This window comes from Chaetodon trifascialis, chromosome 5 (assembly GCF_039877785.1).
Source record: "Chaetodon trifascialis isolate fChaTrf1 chromosome 5, fChaTrf1.hap1, whole genome shotgun sequence".
Lineage (NCBI taxonomy): Eukaryota > Metazoa > Chordata > Actinopteri > Chaetodontiformes > Chaetodontidae > Chaetodon > Chaetodon trifascialis.
Window position 1 is genome coordinate 13,684,140 of NC_092060.1, and position 23,890 is coordinate 13,708,029.

A 23,890-nucleotide genomic window follows, 5' to 3' on the forward strand; every position below is an offset into this window, starting at 1 on the left:
TTAAGGCCCTCAGCTCTGGACTCTACAGGCCTGGAGACCCAAAGACAGAGGACTAAAGCACACTTCTTCCTCTGCCTCAAAGCAACGCGCACAGAGGTGGGGGTGTGAGGCTGGACCAAAAATAAAGAACCATACAGGGAGCAGAGAAAACCGGTGGCTTGAAGCATATCTGGAGGTCAGGACCTTTCAATAATGAGCAAGTAAACATAGCAAATCCACGGCGCTATGTACAATTCAGGAGGAATGTGTAGCCACCCATGACATATTGTATCTTTGTCACATCCTAAACATATCCTTCCTTCCTGCCCAGGTGCTGTTTGAACAAATTGACATTTCTGTAGGAGGAGGTGATCATCATTCTATTGAGAGATAATGAGCTCATTTTCTCGTTTGACATTAGAACAGCCAGAAATGAACACTTCGCCACGTTGACAGGTCGTCACATTGCACGGCACGCTGCTGCATTAAACCACTGTCTATTGTCAGCAAGGCAATGCAATCTGGGAACTACACAAAAACCCCCATTGATGCAACACAATAAGCAGCCCCCACAGGCAGGCAGAGACTCGGATTTCTGGAGAAAACATTTTAGCAGCAGCTGTGACATATCTCATTTCAGATGAAAGACGAGCCAATATCAACAACATGATTAAACAGAAGATTAAGTGACACCAAGCAGCCAACTGTTGGAAGAATCCAAAGGTTATAGCTCATAAGATATGCCATTTCTTCAAGCGTAATATGCTATTACAAGTGTTATGAGCTGCCAGTGAATTTATTTCACATTTACATACCACCAAACTACTGTATAAAATAGTGCAGTGTTAACAGTTCAAGCATTTGCAGGCTTTCATCAAGTATTACAAGGTAAATCCATCCCCTGCTAACCCCAGCGTATGGCTGCTATTCTGACTCACTGTAACATTTTCTTTGCTGTAATTCAAGCTCTGAGTCCTGACTCAAGGCCCGCACTGTCACTTACCTCGCTCTGTGTCGTAGAGGTAGACAAACTTCTGCCACTTGTAGTGAGAGAGCAGACTGAGGACAGCACCCCGGAGGGCGGGGCGCATCTGGATGACAAACTGCACCTCATTATCGGTGGGGTAACTGGGTGTGACAAAGGAGGTGTGCAGAGCACCGCAGAAGGAGGTCAAGGTGTTCATGGACTTCTTGTCGTAGAAGCCGAAGATGGCGTACACTCCGCGGGAGAACTGGGAGCAAACTGCAGGGGACAGCAGAGGGTGAGAGGACGCAAGTGTTAAGGCTTTAATCAGCATTAAAAAAAGGGTATGCACATTGGCAAATGTGTGCGTCATCACTTTACACTGTAAAACATTTATAACACTGTTCATAATAATGGCAAGAATGTGAAGTTACTGAAATATTTTTCTGGTTTTCTCGTTTTGTTTGACCATCAGTCCAAAACCCACAAAATATTCACTTCACTATCAAATATGAACATTTTCTTCTTGAAAAATTACTAAAATGAATAATTGAGTTTTCATCAATCATCAGCTGATGGATGAATAGACTTCTGATTTTTCGCTGCGCTTCTTTGATTTCAGATTGCTCTTAATTTAAATCAAAATTTTGCCTGATTCAGAAAATTTCATTTCGGCCAAAAGTGAGTTCTTGTGTTTAGAAGCTGAACATTTGAGAACTTTTGCATCTATTGTGAAATGAAGAGAAGCCTTTCAAGAAAAAGACGCTTATATTTCTCAAGGTATGGTAGTTATTTAAAGTAAGGTTTTGGTATTATTATTAGCGAACAAAATGCAATGATGCTTCGTTTTTGGTAGGAACTTTGCTTCTTTGTCTTCTGTGACAGTAAAGTGAATCACTTAAGTGGTCAAATATGATAACATCACCGTGTGTTTAGGGAAACTGTGATGGGAATTTTCACTGTTTTACATTTCATAGACCAAACAATTAAAGGGGCACAACATAACCCTCATGATGTCATCAGGGGTATCTCGACTCGCTTTTAGAGCCAACAAATAAGTTACAGAAATCCAGTGTTACAAACTACTGTGGAGTGCAATTCCCAGGCAGGAAGCATCTAATTAAAGACACTATCAAGCTGCATTATGGGAAGCATTGGAGCTTGTGTTGTTTGAGTTTGACCCACACGAGGGACTAAAAATCAGGATATCTCAGCCTCTGTGCTGCTTTGAGTCCCTGCTAAATCACAGCACTGCCAATTTAATGGAGAACATAATCAGGAGAGTAATTATTAATGAAAAAAAAAAAAAACAGTTGCAGCCTAATGATCCCTAGTGATCACACTATAAAATCCCATTTACACCTGGTATTCAGTGTTAATTTCGTCGACTAAGACTAAGACGAAAAATATTCGTCAACGAAGCTTTTTTAAGGACGAAGAGGAAGACGAGACGAGACGAAAAGTGTCTGTACATGACGAAGACGGAGACGAAAAGTGATTGACACGTTAGTCAACGAATAAAGACTAAACGAAAATATTAGGGCGGGACGAACGGATGTGAGATCCAACCAAAGCTACTCTTTTGTGGGACCAGTCGAGAAGGAATCCAATCACAACGCGCCAAATTTTCAGCTAGGTTGATCCTCCCGGAAGCAGAGCCATATTAGGCGCCAGCATGGTACATGCTGCAACGCAACCAAACGCAATGTATACGACTGTCCATCAAACACCTGCAAAAGAGTGAGTCCCCTCGACTCACAGGTGGAGAAATAAGCAAGCAAAGGTACGGCAGTTTAGTTTGCAGCATACAGTTTGCAGAATGATATTATAAATATAATGATTTGATTTCCGTTGTATCCATTTTGTTTCATTCAGTCGTCTTTTTCCCCCTCGCAGCGGTCCGTGACCAGAATGTCACAACCGGAACCGCCTTTCGGTCGCAAAAGACGACGTGACATCTGGTCCAACTTTACATATGACAAAATAGAGGACAAGACGACATGTAAAGTTTGTGAGGTCAAATTGAAAGGCAAAAATACCACCAACTTGAGGCGCCATTTGGAGACTCACGAAGAAATATGGGCTAAGATAAACACACAGTCACACAAGTTAATGTTATTTTGTATCAGATAAACCACTGTGGCATGAACTGTTCTGAAAATGGAAAAGACACGACGTAAAGTGGCTTCTCTTGAATAATAAAATGCCCTGCCTTCAAATGAAAACAAATGTGTTCCACTGGACTGCCACAAATAACTGTAATGAGTGGATGTTGTTGTATATGAGACAACGTGTGTGTGTGTGTGTGTGTGTGTGTGTGTGTGTGTGTGTGTGTGTGTGTGTGTGTGGTATAGGTGATAAAGATAACTCACAACTTCATTCCTTCCCTTCTTGTTCACCTTAACAGATACAGAAGACTAAAGAAACAGATGAGGCAGAGGCATCTACTTCATCCCAGGCCCAGCACATGGGCCAAGCAGCCAAGGCCAAGGACCAGACCAAGACCAAGGGCCAGACCACCCTCCTTGAGGCCTTCCAAGCTAACACAAAGTACAAACCTGAGTCTAAAGATCAAAAGAGTAGGGTGCAGGCCATGGCACGATGGATTGGACGCACTGGTTTACCAATCACAACAATAGAAGACGAGGACTTTGTGGAAATGATGGACATAATCGATAGAAGACTGACTGTTCCAAAGAAAACTAAAATAAGCAATATGATTGAAACAGAGTATGCAGAGGAGAGACAGAAATTCAAAGAGAGACTGGCTGCTGCGCGGAGAGTATCCATTGGTCTTGACCTGTGGACCAAAAAAGGACTGACAGCCTAATTCCTCGCCATAAGTGCTTGCTACTTCAATGTTGAAAAAAGTGTACCTGAACACATATTGCTCACTCTACAAGAAGTAGCACACCCTCACACTGCAGAGTCAATTAAGACATGTGTGGACAAATGTCTGCAAGAGTGGGCCATACCAAAGGAGAAAGTCCTCACAGTGATAACAGACAATGGGAGTAACATGGTGGCAGCCTTCAAGAACACCCCAGAAGAAATCCTCACTGAATCTGGACAATCTGATGAAGACGACCCTGACCCCGAAAGTGACTCTGAAGTTGATGACCAGCGGTGAGCCATAGTTAATTATTTTTACATTACACTACGGTTAATTATCACATGAAAAATAAAAAAGAATCAGATCTTTATGTTAGACTTATTTGTCTCTTCCTCTCATTATTAGGTACCATCAAGTCAACATGGATCGGACATCATGTGTGGTGCATACCTTGCAGCTCGTGGTCCTTATGGTGCAGAAGGAGGTGACTGTCAACAGTCTCCTCGATAAAGCAAGGTCTATGGTGAAGCTTTTTCGCAAGTCCTCCATTGCAACACAGAGGGTACTGAAAGAGTGCGGTCTTATTCTTATACAAGACTGCCCCGCACGCTGGTCAAGCACTTTCAACATGGTCGCACGACTCATCAAACTCAAAGACACAGTCTGCCAGATTGCAAGTGACATGGGATGGGACACCTTGGTTACTAGTGAGTGGCAAAGGCTTTCATTGGTGTATGCCCTGCTGTCACCTTTTGCAGAACATACTAAAACTCTCCAAAGTGACACCACATCCCTGTCCCAAGTGGTCCCTTCACTCTTAGATCTGCGCAGCCACCTTACTGAGTTCATACGGAGCACTCGCTACAGTGGTTTTGCCACTCTTGCAGAGAAAATGAAAGCAAATCTGAGCCAGCGTTTTGCTTGTCTTCTGGATCCAGCTGATGAAAAGTTCTCACCACTTGCAGCAGCTGCCTGCTTTGTGAACCCAACTGTATGTGAAATGCTTGTTAATGTTAATGTTAGTGATGGAAATATCCAGGAGCTGCTGACTCAGGCAGAGGACTATGTGGCCAAATCCACTTTGCCACCAAACATGGCAGAGAGACAAGAGGACGAGGAGGACCCGTCAGAAGATGCAGAGGGGAAGAGTGAGGAAGCAGGAGCAGCAGCTTCCTCCAAGCAGCCAGTATTCAGGTTTCTGTCAAAGTGCCGCACCACAAGGCCTAAACAGAGAACCCCCAAAACCAGCACCAGGCAGCAGATTATCAAGTACAAAGAAGAAATTGCACATCCAATCACAGAGGAGACAGCAATTGGCTTTTGGCTTGAAAAGAGTGACACTTTTTATCACAGCTTAAAACCTTTTGCATTAGACTTGTTGTCTATGCCAGCTTCTCAAGCTTTTGCAAAGAGGGTATTCAGTGTCACAGGTGATCTGACAAGAGGGAAACGCAACAGAGGAAGGGTCACTTTGGAGCGAAGTGCCTTACTTAAAATGAACAAAAACAAATAGAATTGTTAAATTGCTGCTGCAGAGCTACAGTATTGACTGCATGCATTTCAGGTTGTAAAGTAAAAGAAGTAGACGAGTAGTATGCTCAACTAAATGCCAAAATGGCTGCTGTAATTTTTATTTTTTCTCTTTTTATTTTTTGAAGAGCAGCCAGCAGCAGAGATATTTTGTTGTTCTATGTAACATATTTCACAGCTCAGCTCATTGTTCCTTGTTATAATCATTATCAATCAGAGTATCAGACTCAGGAATATTTCAAGCTAATTGATCCTTGTTATAATCATTATCAGAGTATCAGACTCAGGAATATTTCATTTTCTATATTCAGTTTACTAGCGCACTCACTGCACTGCGTAAAGCAAGCAATCACATTGGAGGTGTACCAATACTGCCTACATGTTTTGGTATGTTCTACCTAGTTTATATTGAGGTTTTTTTGTTTTTTTTTGCAGTCAATGCAAAGAGTAACAAAGAGAGAACACAGAACTTAGTTGTAGAGGATGATGCTTACTTATATTGACCTGTGTTTTCTTTTCCTTTTTTTGTGACAAATATAACAAGAAGATATGTTTTACAACAACTACAAGTCTGCATCTGTAGTACTTATATGGTGAATTTGTGATTTTGTATAATTTATTTTCTTCAAAGACTAAAGGTAGGTAGGTAGGTAGGTAGGTAGGTAGGTAGGTAGGTAGGTAGGTAGGTAGGTAGGTAGATACTTTATTCATCTCAGAGAGAAATTCACAGTTCCAGCAGTTCGAAAGAAGGGAACAGGTTCATGCAGGTACAGTACAGGTAAAAGAAGAAGCAAGGTAGCAATACAAGTGGTTGGAGAAATGTAGTAAGAGAGGTGCTAAAGACAGTAAGACTAGAAGACTAAGACAGTAAGACTAAGACTAATCCCAAAAGACTAAGACTAAAAGACTAAGACTAGACTAAGACTAAAATATTTTGATATTTAGTCGACTAGACTAAGACTAGACTAAAACAATTTCAGAAGACTAAGACTAATCAAAATTTTGTGTTTAGTCTTAGACTAAGACTAAGACTAAATCAAAAATTTCTGAAAAAATGAACACTGCTGGTATTAACATTCATTGTCTGCATCTGGATAAGAGAAATGCATGTTAGCACACAATGCACAAAGAGACAGAAAGCACTGCATCAGAGAGTGAACGGCTCGGCTTCCAGCAGCCTGCATTGTGACAGGAAGTCAGCAAAAATTATGCAGGTGTAAATGCAGGGTGTCTGTGTTGGTAGAAACGTGGCAGCCAAAGGATAGAAACGTCACAGCATTGACCGAAGGTCTCCAGCTCCCACCAGGAGCCCCCGCCAGTTACCACTCTGTTTCCTCATCCACAGTGAACGACTCACTGCAGCATTCACAGCAGCTGCAAGCGCTACCGCTGCCTGTCGCCGCTTCTGTTGCCTCCAACGAAAGAGCTGAAAAAGACAACTCTTTCTGCCTCGGGTGAAAAGTGAACAGTTTCACTTTCAATGACCTTAAACCCACAACATTTGTTTTTGTTGATGCCACGGCGTCAGTCACAGCTAGATACTTTGTATGTCTGCATAGCTTGGACAACAAGCGAGATCTAATGAGAAAGTGTTTTCAGTTATACATATAGAGATCACATTTTGATAGAAGACTGAGTCGGTAGGTCCATTTTTGAGGGGAAAAAAACAACCCTATTGACAAGCTGCACAAAAGCTAGACGCTGCTCAGTGAAATTACTATCTGAGGCGTCCAAAGGTAAAAGAAAATAAACAGTTACAAAATCATTTGAATGTTTTTCGCTGTAACAAATCTATAACAACCACTTTGGGGGAAAGAACATCTCAGTAATACACGCATTTTTTTTAATCAGCATGTGCATCTGATGACATGTCTTCAGAGGCAGAAAGAAACTTTCTGTTTGTTTGTGTATTCATCCTGCGCTCTGGTGGGACAGCGCAAATTGTCAGGCAGGAGCAACTTCCATTCAGTCAGAAGCCATTAATGTGTAAACTAACATTCGGAGCTACAGATGTGTTTTGCCTTCCTGCGCTATCATGAATGGCTGTTCATCTTATTCTGATTGAAAGTGTTCCCGCTGGGTAATCAAGCATTCTTAACATCCGTAAATACTTTCCAGTATTCTAGCACAATGGCTGGATGGCAGCACAGAAGGCTTCATCTAATCTCACGTAATGGCTATGTCAAATATTTGCTCCTGTTTGGCTAATGAACATTTAGGGCTGTCACTGTCATGAACTTTTAGCTGATGATTAACTGTCATACAAATAATTAAAGATTTAATTGTCTTTTTCTGTTCATTTAAGTCACTTTAAGACATAAAGCTCATATGAGCTGAAGCAAAAGACCTTGTCCAATAGTGATAATAATATTTGTAATAAACTTTATTTATATAGCACTTTTTTTAACAATGTCTACTGTTGCTAACATTAGCCAGGTTTCCATCCAGCTGTTTTTATACAGGTGAAACGATCACGGTCAGCTCAAATTTATTATCCAACAACTGTGACAGGCATAGAGATATTCATTCAGTTCCTGTAGTGAGATACACCAGACGTAGCTTGGGCTCTTGTTTAAATAAGGCATTTAAGCATTCTCTGAGGCTATTGATGCTGAACTGGAAACAATTCATCACCGACATGACAGCTTGTATTTTTGCCTTCATCCTAATGAAGCACAAGATCCAATCACACAGGGACGCGCACACAATAATCATGTTTTGTTTTATTTTTCCTGGCGGTGAGAATCTTTGTGCTACAGTATGTGCAAACCTTTCAGAGGACAACATGACAGTGCTCACGTACTCGGCTTGAAGCACAATTGCTGTGTGAATGAGAGATCTAGTCACTGGTGGGATTTGCCTCATCCTTTTTAATTCTATTCCCTCCCTATCTGTCCTGGTACAGACACCTCTCCCAAGGTATAAGCATCCATTCTCAACAACACACACATACACAAACAGGCAAAGCTCTATGCTCGCATGCATGCAGACACACACACACACACACGCACACACACACACACACACACACACACACACACACACACACACACACACACACACACACACACACACACACACACTGCTTCCTGATAAGTGAATCAACAGATGGACAGCAGTATTGTGGTTAAGTGCTGCAGGGTGAGTGGTGCAATCTCCCAGACTGAATGGGAGCCACTAGGAGTTCCAGCCCTCGTCGAGGCCCAGTTCTCTCCGCACTCCCTCTTAATTTGGGCCAGTACTGACACAGCACCTATCCTCGGGGACCAGATCTGGCAGGCTCTTTCTCTCTGCTCAGCTGTCCTCTGCTTATTAGGTTGAGCTTTGAGCAAGCCCAAGCTTCAGTAACAGATACGTCCACAGGCCGCCATCTCACTCCCTCTCCCCCTGTTGTGCTCTCGCCTTGCTCCCGTTAGTGATAGTGTCTTTGTGCTGCAACCTTTTCAGGGTCGCCCTGTTATTGCAGGGGAAAGGTTTGCATGTTGTAGGGATCCCGAGAGCTACGCCATCTGGAGTGATCTGAGCTCCGGGTAGGTTCTCCCAAGGCAGCGAGTTTTAGAAGGATGTTCTAGACAAAGAATGACCTGTTGTGATTAGGGGGCATGCACTAGCCTGTCTCACTGGACCAGATCTGCCAGCAACTGTGCAACTCTGCCCCTCAGACACAAGTCACCCTGCCACAAGAGCTGCACAACGCTTTCCTCACAATGAACCTATTCTACAGCTTCTCCAGAGTCTGCCCTCGTGGGCATTTGTGACAGGTTACATGGCTGTATGGGAGTGGTATTCACAGCCACACGTATGCATTGCCATAAATAGACCAAACCACGGTGAGCGTAACACTACATACACTTAATGGAAGCAGTGTTATTGATTTTCAATGGGTGCCATAAGCTGTGCTGTGCAGAAAGCTCTTGTTTTCTCACTCTTAATCACTATTGGCCCATTTCCATGGTCAAAGGCTAACTAGCCCACACTACTTGTGGAGGCTTCCTGGGTTCTGGTGGTGTTTCTATACTGCAGCCTGGAGGTGATAGTGAATCTCAGCTGCAGGAACTTTCAGGTGGAGCTCGCAGTGCTGTTGATCGCAACCGATTAGGCAAATGTGCCATCTCATCAGTAAGAATTACCCTCGCTTTGGCAGTCTGGGCAGTTACGACCACCATTTTCACAAACTGAAGCGAGAAAACAGTGGGAAACAGTGTAGGTGTTGGTGGGATCTCATGTGAGGAATGAGCAGGTGGCTTTTCAAACTAGCCTCCTTCTTTAAATGACATACTTTTGTAGAAAACTGTATCTTTGTAATTCATCTGGATTTTTGCTACAAGCTGCACTAATTTGCTACCTCCCTAATTTGTGGCGCATGTAAATTTCTTAACCATTTCAATTTGAATAAACTCTAATTGTCTTTCAGTCAAGGGTGAATAACAAGGCAGCAGAACAAATGAGCAGAACACATACAGTGGCAAGTTTATTAATAGGAAATAGCAAACAAAACAGCAATCAGTAGAAACATATTGACCAAGTCGAACTCAGGAAAGTCAATTGCACCAAGATTTCAGCTTAATAACTTAATTAAAAGAAAAATGCTTCTGCTTTAATCACAAAGGAGGGGTTGGACCTTCATTGTTGAACTCTTATGTGTTTAGCTTCCTATTATTTCTGATTCTTAAGAGCCAAACTGAGCTGTTTCTGCAAGGTTCCACATACAAGACCTGTATTCTCTATATGTATGTATTCCTACACTTCACTCACTTTCTCCCAGAGATGACTGTCCATGCAGTACTGATCTCCCACCCCCTCCTTCAACGCCTCTCTCCACTCTCTTCCTCTCCATCCTCACCACCATATTTGACCTCTCCTTTTCTTGCCTGTGTTTTGCCTCAGCCATCTGGTCATCCCCCAAAGCATACACCCTCTTCAAGCGTGGCAGTATCTCTCTCCACCTGAGTGCCTCTCTCTTTCCCCTCTCACATTGTTTCCCCCATAATATCGCCCCGCTCCATCAGTGGAGCAGAGATTGGTGTTGGACTTGTTGGAGAAAAAAAAAAGTGCACGTTAGAGTCAGGAGAGAGGGCTGCTCGAAGGCAGTGCCCCAGCCTTGGTCTCATCCCTCTCAATAATTAAATTAAAATGAAACAAATGTGGTGCTGCAGGTGGAAATAAGGCGGCTGAACCTGTTTCCAACTCTGAAGGAATAACACATCAGTTAATATAATGCAATGATTCTGTGTCACCTTGAATTTCAATAATGCTAATTTACTCACAAGTCCTCAGACAACCATGTGCATGTACTCGGAGTCATTAGCTTGCATGAGGGCTGAGAGGTAAACAACACAGAGATAATTCTGCTCCTTCTCTTTTCCTTCTTCTCCAATCTCATTTTTCCTTTTTTTTTTCTTTCTCTGCAGCTAACCGTGTCTCCTCTCCTCTCCTCCTCCTCCTCCTCACCCCCCCATCCTGCTGCAGGGAACCATGCATCCCATCTCCAGTTCACTGGTCAAACACACACAGTGTGCCGCCCTCATTCCCTTCTATAATCAGGACACTTGGCAGTGCTACAGGGATGTTACATTTCTGATGCATCACTTGAGATGGCTGGCCTGGAATGCTAGTTCAGAGGGATATGTGGTGTCCTGCAGGCATGCTGAGCTAATTCATAAAAAGAAAAAAAAAAAAAGAAAGAAAAAAGAAAAAACCTTTTCATGCACTCAAAGTATTAGTATCCCATGTTCTTTGGCAGCCCATGAGCCAGAGCTTTGCACAGCCTTGGGAAGGGGGTCGGGAACAGTAAATGTCAACGATGATTGTATCTCTTTAGCTGTTTTTCTCCTCTTTCTTACAAAACCCACGTTCTTTCTCCTTTTGGCTCCGTTGTTTCTCCTCTCAGCCACATGTCCTCCAATTCCTGCCCATGTCTCCGTCTCCTTCTCCCTCCGGACCTCGCAGCTCCTCTCCTGGTGCCCCCCCCCCCCCCCCCCCCATCACACACCAGCCTACATCAGGACCAGCCTGCTCTGTAGACGGGATGCTGTCACTGGGAGATAGCTCGTAAGTGCCCTGGGGGATTGCATCAGCTCTTGTCATATAGAGATGTGAAGTGTTTCAAACTGTTAACTCAAATGGTAGACCCACATTCAAGAACGACTCAACTGTGACGGCGCCGTGCAACGTTAAAGGAAACTGTTACTAGTCCTGCTCCATCAACATCGAGCACCTATTTACACTTCAAATAACCAGCTGAGTTCAGTCAGACTGTGGAAAGAGAGCAAAGAGACTCCCACCTTTACTCCATACAGTCAACGTATCCAGTAACTACAGAATACAGCAGAATCTGTTTTAATATTACAACTTCCAGTGGAATTGTATCAAGACAAAATGATCGTGTTGTTGTTGTTTAACAAAAATCTGTTGTTGCATTTTTTTGGATTCAAGGCAGAAATTGAAGATAAGCTTTTTTACACATACAGTATGAAATGTTTTTCAGAGGTAATGCACAACAATGGGTTTTGCAATACACCAATTTGATTTAGGATTTTTGCCTACATTTTTCTTATTATCATATATATTGGAAAAAATATTCTAATTAATATTTTTGACATGACTGTAATTTCTTTTTTAAATATTTTTTTCCTTCTTTTTTTTTTTTTTTTGGTGTCTTAACCCTCAAGCTGTAGTGGCACCCCACATCACTGTAATTTCAGACTTACTGCCCAGCCCGCTGTCATAGGCTGTGTTTTCCAAACTGATGGCACAAAAAATTCAATTTAAAGATACTCTGTGGAGGTTTCAACAACAAGTTTTTTAATGGAAGCACATGGAGGCACATGGGTGATACACAGTCCTGCTAATGGTTTCACAGTATTCCACTGATGGCCGGTGGCAGCTGAGAAACACAGCAATGTGCCAGAGAAATACATGGAAGAAGACTGCTCGCAAGTAAACAAAGACATAAACAAAATGTTCAAACAAAATCTGCTTTGCAAATTGCTTTTTACGGTTTGAACATGTTTGTTAGGTCTCAAGGATACATACGATATGTTTTGGTGAGTGACACTGAAGGTAAACAGAATTTCTGATGGCTTACAAGAACAATCCAATGATCTATATCATCTACTCAAATATGCTAAAGCAAAGCAGCTGTTTTACAGGTGATAACATCTAAAACGCACTTTTTGTACAGAACCGCTCCGTACTAGTTTGCTCACCCTGCCAGTTTGAGATTCTGTTCAGAGGTTCGTCTGTGTATGTGACTGCTGGAGTGCATGATGGATGATATAGGGGATAAGGAGCCTGGACGGGGGATGCTCTGTCACCAGGGCTGTTAGCCTGGAGCTCACCAGAACCTCACATGCTGAGGACAGGTTTCTAACTTCCTCAGCTCCCGAAGTCAAATCTTATTTGTATCTATTGTGGCTTTGACTTTGTTGATGACTGAATAACTCATCTCCAGAAAAGGATATACTGTTTCATAAAAATTCATATATCTTGCTGGAGCCAGGTAAAGCTGCAATAGACCATGCATAGATTTAGTAACAGTCTCTGGTGCATTCAGCTGCAGACTGTGAACACTCAATGCATTTCCTTCTCTGCTATATACATTAGTAAAAGTCACATCAAAAAAGTTTACTGGCCAGCGACTTTGATGGCTCAGATTAGTGTTTCTCTATCAAAGAGGAGTCTGAGTGGCTGCCTGTAATGTCTGGCTATTAGAGGAAACAGACAACATGGCAGTCGCATGTGTGAGATTTTTGCTCACAGTTACAAATTTGATCTGAACGTAAGGTTAGAAATAACACAAGCTCATTTTTCCAAGAATATATATAGAACGGTTTTAATATCTAAAGAGGTAATTTTTTGACACGTCAAGCCCACTACATGGCTGGCATGGGTGTGAACAAGCAAACTGAAATGTTATATGCATTTATTAGCATGGCACCGTGGTAACATTGAATATTTACTTGGTGTGTGTGAAACTGATCACAGTATCCGTCAATAGAAAACATGTTCACAGAGCTGCATAGTTCAGGTAAACAGTCAAATGTCCTCTGTGAGGGAATTAATGGATATCTGTGGGAGGGGGTTTGTTTGTTTTTTTCCATTTTTCTCGGAGTTCGACACAGAGTAGTGCATCCAATTGAGAAGGACATTATGGAAATCTGTGTGAAAGCACAACATTCAGACTCTAGTTAGCATGATTTACATTCTCTTTGAAGCTTAAAGAATCAGACCTAAAAGGCATCCATAGGAGAACCACTTACTCCACACCACACACTGTCAGAGTATTCTGACGAAAGGCTCATGTACAACCTACACAGTCCTAATGAGATGTGACTGGACCTCTGCTCTCACAGCAAGAAATACAGAATTAAAAGCTGAGGAATCACATCTGATGTGAAATGATTCTGTTTGTCCAATCTTTGCATATTTGCCAAAGTAAGCCGAGGGACGATTACTTACGCAAACTAGAATTGTCGGCTTCTTAAATTGACCCAAAATTCCAATTAAACAGAATGTTTTTGAATAATTTTGAGATGTGACTGAATTACAACGATTCATGATCATGGTTTATGACATCATTTCAATTCTCTTTTAAGACTCTATGACAAGTGACAGACTGCTGACAAATGTCTCCTTGAAATGAAGCATTGATGAAGATATCTACTGTCTACCTGTATCTAGTTTTAACACTTATATAAGAAAATATTCACTGTTAATTAAATTATTTCTACTCTCATAATAACAATCCAATAATACAACCATGATTCAAAAAAAGTTGGGATGCTGTGTAAAACCTAAATAAAACAAAAAAGTCATCATTTGTTAATTCAACAGGTAAACAGGTTGATTGGTAACAGGTGATAGTATCATGATTGGGTATGAAAGGGGCATCCTGGAAAGCGAGGTTCACCACTTTGTGAACACATGATTGTATAAAGGATATTACTGCATGGACTTAGGAACACATCATGAATAATTCTGGACACATCAAAGGTTTGCCTGCTGCAGATGACTATGTACTATGTAGTAAGTTACTGTGGTCAGATGTGCCCTGCAAGTATGTACTTCCCAATCACTTCAGCTCATTAACTACTCTCTTTCCTCCTTTGTTTCTCTCTGCAGCACTTCAACCAGCCGCTCCTTTCTCTTCCCCTCCACCTGCTATCTTGCTGATATAGTTCTGTACTTCTGAGAGTGGCTGGTGAGCAATCCCCAAGGGAGTCAATGACTCTCAACTCCATCTCCTTCTGACAGATACTTTCACCTTCAAGGTCTTACCATCATGCTTTTGTTTGAACACAGAACAACACGCGGGGCTGAAAGCCCTGTGAAGGTCAAACAGACCTACACGCCACAGTGGAGCTGAACATGTGGCGGTGTCTTCATTATCATGGCCCTTCGTTTGACCAAACAAAAATCATTGTGCTGGTTGAAAGAGTTTGAACAAGTATGCTGTTCAAATGTTCAATACGTTGGACATTTCAATAGTCCAGATAACAGCGTTGTGGTGGAGGCTATGAGACTGGTGGTAACTCCAGGGAAAATCAGCTTGATAGGACTCTACGATACATGCAGAAATCCCACTTTGCATGCCCTCATCCGCTGCATGTCATTTCCTTGACACATGCAATTAAGGACTATCTATGTGGGCAGATAACAAACCTAAACCCTTGGCCCTGGCCTCACCTCGAGAGCCGTGCTCCGAGATACCGGCCCATCACGCTGAACAAATAACAATCCCGTCTCCGACAGGCTCATGCAGTCCACCATTTGCTGCAATGCAGAGGCAAGAGGAGTGCTACGGGACTTGTCTTTCCTTTCAAAGATGATCACTCCTCTCACCTTCAGGAAGATGTCACCACAGTCCACAGCAAGGACAGCTGCTTAACACTGACCCTTTGAGTGTGGCTGTGCGCATTTTTAAGGAGGATTCAGCCGAGTATGAAACATGTAAGGCTTATGATATTCTGTAATTGGATTTCCAAGAAAGCTGGTGACAAAGTCCCTCACACACCACTAATCCTCCCAATCAGCACTGCGGGCCTGGAGCGTGCTCTTCTTTGCAGATGAATACGGTGGAAAAGAAAGAGAACGGAGTGTGAAGCGAGGAAGAACGAGGGGATCTCTGATGAAGAGGGATGCGGATTGCGTCGGGGCAGATGGCCGCTGAGGGCGTGCCGACGAGTCCTAACACACGGCCTAATCACCATCTCTGTGCTGGGAGCGAGACGAGCTAGAGGAGGCAGGGCGTCCGGGACAGCTGCGAAGAGGAACGAGGGAGACAGAGTTCAACATGTCAGACCACAACAGCAAACATTCAAACTGTTGCTGTCAGAAGTGGTCTGGGGTTCTGCCTTCACAACAAACAGGCCAGATTAGCTTTGCTGAATCAGAGGAAACAGTTCACTTTAGGACTCCATGACAGATGCCTTCAAGAAAGAAAGACACAAGGAGAAAACTCTCAGCCATATCAAAGAGATTAAAATAATACTTTAAGAAGACGCCTCAACATTATTCGACCTGGGGAAAGATTTGTGGAGATATTTCAGGAAAAGATTGCCGCACCCGATTGACTTGTTTTGAATCCAATTCTGCACAGCAGGGGAATTACCTGGCAGAGGAAAACCAGAGCAAAGTTTGTGGATGTGTGGCAGCCACATATATTTTTCCATCAATGTCAAAACGCCGCTTTGTTTGTCTTGCCCCCCTGTATAAATCAACTCTATCTATTCTTCAGTGTCGCTTGCTTAACTAGCTTCTGTTTGTCATTTTCGCTTTTTCCTCAGCTCCCAGACAGGACGGCAATGAGTCTTGAAATTTCCATATTCCAGTTAGAGTGCAAACCATCTGAGTTTAATGCTTCCTGACTGGTTGTTTCTGTCCTTTAGGGAGATTTCTGATCTGAGTGTCTCGTGCATGGCTTAGTTGCACATGCAAAGTCATGGGTGTGCGCACAGGGCCACCAAGAGGGGATGACTATCTCCCACTCTCACGAGGTCCACTTCCTGCGCATGTAAACTAAGCCTTTGCCCCCGGTGTCACTAATCAAATTACATGTCACAATTCATATCCTATGGCGATGAAACAAACCGAGCAAAGCCATTGAGGGATTTGCATTGTGAAGCTTGATTGCGGGGCTGAATTTTAAAACAGCACCTCTCCAGGACCAGTCTCTCCCAGGTCTGCGCCTTTCTCCGAGAAATAATGGAATAAGTGAATGAGGACGGGAGATGGGACCAGTTGTTTAACCTTGAAGACATCACGTAAAGAATTCCGTCTCCTTTTCAGCCTTAATCCAGACCTGGTTAAGCATGTAGAGTCCAGTGCCACTTTTCATCTTATTAGTGCCCTTGCTGAGACAGTGCTCCTGCTCCATGCCTGAATTATAATGCTGGAGGTAGAAGGGACAGAGAGATGGAAAACAGAGGGCGACGACAGTGAGTGAGCTGTAATCCTATATATTCCAGGTCTCCAGCACGCAAACCCTTGAATATGTCTCACTCACCTTACTTTTCTAAAGCAAATTTCCCCACAAAAACCAATAAAGGTTTTCAGCAAGGGGCTTCACTTTAGAGCCATTTCATACAGAGACATGAGAATTTTCTCACATTAGATGAAAAGATGTGCTGCGTTTTGTTCTCAGAGGACCTTTCATTGTCTGGATATGTGCTGGGCACTAACACCAATAGGAAAAATCTCAGTCTCATTTGCTGGCAGTCTGATATCTTGTCTGATATGGTCACTGTGCCGCCGTGTAGCCAAGTCAGAATAAGTCCCAGGTTTAGAGATATCAGTCTCATGACAGCATGATAAAGATGCACTGAAAGGATAGACCAATCAGCAAAACCAAAAACCAAAATAAAAACCAAAAAAGCTAAATTGACAAATTTGCCATGAAATAATGATTTTGTATTTGAAGGTTGGTGGACATAAATTTCAAAAAAGCATATTTTCTCCCCATCCTGTGATGATGTAGATCATAGAAAGCACAGTTGTAAATAACTGTGGTTCTCCTTTAACAGCATGTTTTCAGGGTTATCCAGAGTAAAAGGAACCCTTCATTCATCTCAATGAATATCTCAGTACTCGGGTTAATAAAAACAATGCTCAATGCACCACTAGTTGTGAGGGGTCTTTTAAATCGTCCCTCCATTTTGTGCTCATCACATTCTTCGGTGGGTTGCGTAAATAATGTGGCTGCGGCACAACTTCTACAATAGCAAGCTCATCATGCAACAAGAGTCTTCATTATACCTAAATATTTCATTCAGTTACAGGGCATCCCAGGGCTAAAAAGCTTTACTCTGAGACAAACCCCTGAAATTGGGAATGAAATGTTCACTGACTTTTCACAAACTTCGGCCACATGAGAGCAAATTCCAAACTTAAGCTTCTTTATGCATAAAAGGCCCAAAGTCTATCCCCTTACAGCTTAGGGATGGGCCTACAGTGGCAGCAGCAGCAGCACTACAATGAGCAGGAGGAAAAGACATTGTGCAAAGTGTTGAGAAGAACGGAAGGGAACTGAGACTTCTCTGTGCCCTCGATATATTTAAGAAAGGTATGTTATTCAGTCTCACTACCATTTGCACCAGAATGAGCAAGGTGCTATCTGGCTTCAAATGTTCGCACATATTGTACGCTCCTTTATGGTCAGTTAATTTCACAGTGGACATCGGGCTGCTTTTGGCCCCTGTCCACGTCACAGCCACTGTGGGTCTGATATTGAATGCCTGCACATCATCAGGCAGCATAGTGTGGGCAGTATAGAAGGCAGGTATATGCAGAGATAAAGAAAGCCGTGCTATGTGCTTACAATCCAGTGCACATCACACACACGGGTATACACAAACACAGCGGTCGGTCACTTCATCTCTCCATCTTTAGCACTGCACCGCTCTCCTCCACGATTTCCTTCTCTCATAAACATAGCTAAGCCACTGAACTCTCCCAAGTCCTTTTTCATCATATTCTAGCACCGCCGGGGCTGCAAAGGGCACAGGCATCTGAGAGAGGCTTCCCATTGAGGCCTTTGGAATGGATTCACTCCAAACGGCCTTTTCATTCTGCAGCTGCGATGGATTAGCTCTGTCACGGGTCCAGATGAGGTTTGCCTTCCTGATCTGCACGCCATGTCGGGCAAAATAAAGCCATGCCAGCGAGATAAAAGAAAGAAGGAAAAATAAAATTAAGGGACAGGAATCGCGCCGCCGGCGACCCAATGGTCGATGATAGAACACTTCAATATTTCATCACAGAGTCATGCATGGACACACAAACACGGACAGCGGCCTGGGAGCAACCGCCCACAGGTTTTATGTAGCCATGTGTGAAATGGCAAGAGCCACACAACAGCACTCTCCGAATTAACCATTGGAGGGAGAAACAGAGGAGGGTGACGGTTGAGCGAGCACATCATGTTCACTTAATTCTCACTCATGGGGATAGTGAGCACTAGGGACAGGAGAACTGCGGTAAGACACATGTAAAGTGAGTCCACACCACTGCGTCACAATGAGATGTTTTCCTCCTTCACACCTACAGAAGCATCCTCTTAATTTAAGTTGGACAAACTGAGGACCGGCGTCCGGCTCCCCGACGACCCAGCAGCAGATGAGTCAAAGCACCTTGGAGCTTGACAGTCGCCTACAACCGAATTATTCCAAGCACATTATTTATGGCCATTTCATATCAGGCGCTCTTTACGGCATTTGTGCACATTTGATTAAGTTTGCGCGTTCTACGTGAATCAGTGAACAATATAAATATATTGGCGCTCGTTGCTGTGACAACACAAAGTGATTTGAGCGGCTTGGGTGGGCTCCTCTGGCGCCGCCAGAAGATGTTTCTGTTTCAGTGTCATCAACCGCTCATTCCAGCACATCAGCGGATCCTGCTCTGACATTGCTGGGGTCTTCAATCTACAGCTGCAATCACAGTTGCGGTAATTGTCTATAAATCCACTCGGTCTCCGGAGGTGTTGGTCTGCATTATGTCTTTCATTACATAAGACATTTTTAATATTAACCACAGAGGCTATTCATGGCACGGCATGTCTTATTTGCATCTCTGTATCACTGCAAGGAATATGCTAATATTAATTTTTTCCCTCCTCTCCTTCAGCCTGTATGCTAGAGTGCCCGTACACTAGTTTCACAAGGTTATGATGCTTCAGTGGCCCGGCGACTGTGAACTGTCACAAGCAATCAGTTATGATGGAGCCCTTGTTTCTGCACAGACATGCAGCTTTGGCAGGGCTCTGCTAGCGACTGCCTCTTTTGAAACAGGCCAGAAACGTGCGGATCAATCTGCTCAGTCGGCAGACGGAGAGCTGGAAGCTGGAAGCCTCGTAGCACTGTGATCCAATATTTACTAGTTGGGAGAGCGCTTCGTGACACTCCCTGTTGATGTTTTGTATTCATCACAACACCGCCCTGATGTCCTCCTCATTTTTGACTGTCTTTTCCTAAGAAGCTATACTCCACCACACACACACACACACACACACACAAACACACACACACACACACACACAGAGGGAAACCAAAACAATAAACAGCCAATAACGCCGTCCAAGTGGACCGAGAAGATTAGACAGAACATAGGTGCAAATTAATGCTTTTCTCCAGGCTCTTCAGAAATAATAAAAGGCCCAAAAGTGTTTCCTTTCATAAGCTGTCTGACCTTGGTTAGGACAGTGCAGTCAGCAGCTCCTATTGAGGAAGACTACAGAGTTCCCTCTTTTTCTTTTGGACCCAGTGAAGCCAGGCCAATGCAGCAACTTCCGATGAGGCACGATGCGGATGTGCTATTCCAGCTCAAGGAGGGGATTACTGATTCAGTGATTATGGGTATTGTAGGGGAGTCTAGTGAATGGCCAATAGCTATCTGAGTGTGACTGCAACGGCTGCAGGAACATAGCTGTAATGGGCTTTGTGGGAGAGATTAAATATATATAAAGAGAGAGAGACAGAGAGGGGGAGTAGAAGTAAAAAATGCTGACTGCAATGTCAGAGATCTTTACAAGTGACAAGTTTTCAAAACGCTCTTCCTTTCTTCTTCCTTACTGACTGTCTCTGCCACTGCACGACTGGTGCATGAAGGTAAATTCCATTTTTTTAGATGACAAATAATCTCCGCCACAAATGACGTATCCCATTCTCCTTGAGAGGTTTTGCCCATTGAGGAAACAAAATGGAAAGCAGCCATCACATGGAGCTGAGCTGCTGGCAGACATATCCCCGATGCACCTGAGATGAATAGTTCACAGCAGAAGTCTGCCCCCTGTTCATTTTACTTAAAATGCACCACATGTACATCCTTTTTCTATCATAAACAGTTTTTCCTCACGCTGAGCACAGCGACGAATTCTTGCAATGCATCACTAAGATTTTGTGCACCCTCCTCCTGTGTGGTCCCTTGTAGTGTTTATCGCTGGCTTTTTATATGGTCAGCCAACTCCTCTTGTTCATCACAACACGGTGCTGATATCATCTTCAATAACAGAACACAGACTTAGCCTGTCATTGCTGACTTATAGTTCAGAAACCGCCCCATTATTTGAGCAGTGGTGAACAGATGTGCGGAGCATAGATGTCATGTTGCATCATGTCTGCTGACGAAAAAGGGGGCTTGATCTACGGCTTTCATTCATGGATTTGCCATAAAGCTCCCAAATGGGTCACTGTTGCACAAATTGTTCTCAAACTTATTCTTCGTTGCTTAACGGTAACATGAGATTTTTTATTGCTCGACTGTCAGTTGTTTTTATACTTGTGTCAGACCTACTGCAGCTACAACTACTGTATTACATAAAAAACATCAGTTATCATGTTAATACGTTGCTACACACAGTAATTCCATGTTGGCTGTGGAATAACTGCAGGCTGTAGTTGATGATATCTCAGACCGCTCTCATTCCCAGAAAGTCAAATACTGACTTTTCATCAGGCCCCTTGACATCTCATACAGACACACAAGGTACGAGGGTCTGTCTGAGCTACACCAGGCTTTCAGCTAACTCCAATGTCAACCCAATTTTAAACAATTTCAGAGCAAGGTGACCTAATATAAAGAGCAAAAAAGTCTGTGTATGAAGGAGATCGGGGTCGATGGATGGGTAAAACACAGGACGTTCATCCTGAAGACCGGGGTTTGTGTCCCGTTTGAAACCAGACGTCAGCCTTGAGTTATTGTAACTTGCGTACATGAGTGAACTTGCATAACATACTTAAGCAATGTCACATACATAAATGGACTTATTTGAACCCAAACCAATATTTTAGTGCCTAAACGTAACCAAACAACAACCATTTCACAACAATAACGTGTTAGAAAGGCTTTCTGATGAATGAGAATGCCATGACTGTCCATAATCATTTCACTTTAATCCCTCTTATTACTTGCAATTTATCACATCCCCTGAAATCGGGCAGATAAATAAAGGAAATCAATACGAAATTCAAGACTCCAACATCCCCACAGTAGGTCTGACCACACCACAAAAGATTGCTAACTGCCAGGGCTGGAGAAATCTTTGAAAAGTACCAACATAAATCTATGTTGCCATTTACTGACTTTCCAAATCAACAGTCTGCCTCTGTCCTATGTGCTTTTTATTTTCCATAGCTGCTGAGATGGCCAAAAGCCCAGTGTTTGTGAAAGATATATGGAGATACGAAGCTACCACAGCAGCAAGGGAGGAAAGCTGTTGTTTTATCAAACAACATCTGCCAGCCTCATTGATTCCAAGACAAATAACACTTCGACAGCAACTCTTCTCCTCAGGTTGGGTTTAAGAGGATCTTTTGATATTCTGATTAAAAATTCATTGTGTTGAATCAGCCATAGAGTGTGTTCTATGTTTTCTATTCTGAATCTAATTACTGCTTCAGCTGCGCGCCTGACTGTAGGATAAATAAATAAATAAATAATAAAAATACAGCGGAGGGCATTTCATGACCAAAAATTGGGTCAAAATAATGTTCCCTTTGGAGGTTTGGCTTTTGGAATTTTTCCAGCCTTTCGTGTGTTTGCTATATGGAAAAACCTTTAACCTCATGTGACCACCACAAACTGCAGCAGGGATCGTTATCGTGCCAGTAAGACTTCAAGAAATCATATAAAATGTTATTAGTATTTCATCAGGAGTCAATCTCAGCGAGACACGCAGTATTTTGCTCTAAATGTAGAAGCAATTACTCTAACACTTGTGGTAACAATTAATATTACTTTTATGGAAATTAATTCAGTAGAAGTGTCCCTAAAGAAACAATGATAATAACTCTGCCAGACATTTTTAAGCTTGAATCAGATTATAACATGCAACTGTACTTGACAAAAACTCCACCCTTTCTCTGCCTCATCCTTTTCGATCTGCCAGTCAACCCCTCCTGCCCCCCTCTCAGAGGCCTTGCAGTTCCCAGAGCATGTAACCTCACCCAGGCCCGTTACTGTACCGCTCATCTGACTGAGGCCCTCGACATGCCTCTGAGACCACGCCCGGCCCGCTGGCCTCGAAATCGCAGCATTACAGTATGGCGGCTCATGTTCCTCTCAGAGGCTTTCGCACTGTCATGGCACTTATCAAATACGCTCGATGCTCCTTTAGTCTTTCCATTTGACATAAATCCTAGCCTGCATCTATTTCAAAAATGGTACTTTCAAAAATTGTGTCAGTTGGTTGCACAAAGAGACGTGGGGTGAGCCAGCAATATCTTTTACTATGACCTTTACTTTAGATGAAAGATGAAGTGGGTCATGGGAGTTTTCGTACAAAACAGTGAGATTTAGTCAGTGACAAATGTGAAGACGGAGACAGGATGTGTCTGTCTATGCATGTGTGACCGCATATGCCTACAGTGTCTGTGTGTGTGACTCTGTGCATATGTGCGCACACACGCATGCATATGCACATGCCATAAACAAACCTCCATCTGTGCCTCCAACACAGCTGGACTGTGATGGCATGTCCCGGTACAACCCCCATAGCCTGGAGAAGTCTCTCAGTCACACACTTATTACTCTCTATATAAGAAAGCTCTAAAACATTCTTTAATCAAATTCTTTTTCCTCTCGCTTTCTCTTACTGCAGTCTCTGTCTCTATCCTCCCACCACTCACCCCACCCCCCACCCCCGAGCTTTCCCAGCTTCCCCTGCCATGTTTCCCCGGTCACACCTTTCAAGCTGAGTTACAGCCTGCAAGAAGAAGAAGTGTGGCACTACTACAATTACCTGAGGAGCTTCTCTCGACCATAGCCTGTCTGCAAAAACATGTCTGCCTTGTCGCTTTGTTTACCATCTTTTCACACACCACCACCACCAACAATAACAGCCCCAAAAGCTATACTCAACAATACACACTGAGATTTGGTAAGGGTCCTTTCGTCTGTGCCTCACAACATATGCCATTTGCCACATGTGTTCAGTCATAGTGTAGGCCGTTGGTGTAAAGAGACTGTTAGTGTGTCTGGGCAACATGTGCAGAGCTAGCACTCTCTGGGTGGGCGTAAAGGTCAGTGAAGATGTTTCTAAGGATGCGCTCTGTCTAGACAAAAATTACAATGTTATTCAGTGTTTATGA

General features: G+C 43.1%; 2 protein-coding genes across 6 annotated transcripts in view; one reads left to right on the forward strand and one right to left on the reverse strand.

Annotated features, from left to right (window-relative positions):
• The window catches only part of gria3b (glutamate receptor, ionotropic, AMPA 3b), an 83,798-nt gene that overhangs the window by 54,536 nt on the left and 5,372 nt on the right, over nucleotides 1-23,890 (reverse strand). For all 5 annotated transcript variants that reach the window (XR_011602203.1, XM_070963456.1, XM_070963455.1 and 2 more), the window contains exon 3: nucleotides 983-1,222. Coding sequence is in view for 4 of the 5 variants with exons in the window: in XM_070963456.1 (XP_070819557.1) it covers nucleotides 983-1,222 (240 nt within the window). In the remaining variant the exon portion in view is untranslated. The remainder of the gene's footprint in view (nucleotides 1-982; nucleotides 1,223-23,890) is intronic.
• Nucleotides 3,270-7,314, forward strand: LOC139331824 (zinc finger BED domain-containing protein 4-like). Its single transcript, XM_070963459.1, has 3 exons — nucleotides 3,270-4,069; nucleotides 4,182-5,944; nucleotides 5,981-7,314. Exons 1-2 carry the CDS (start codon nucleotides 3,963-3,965, stop codon nucleotides 5,287-5,289), a joined length of 1,215 nt encoding a protein of 404 aa, XP_070819560.1. The 5' UTR covers nucleotides 3,270-3,962; the 3' UTR covers nucleotides 5,290-5,944; nucleotides 5,981-7,314.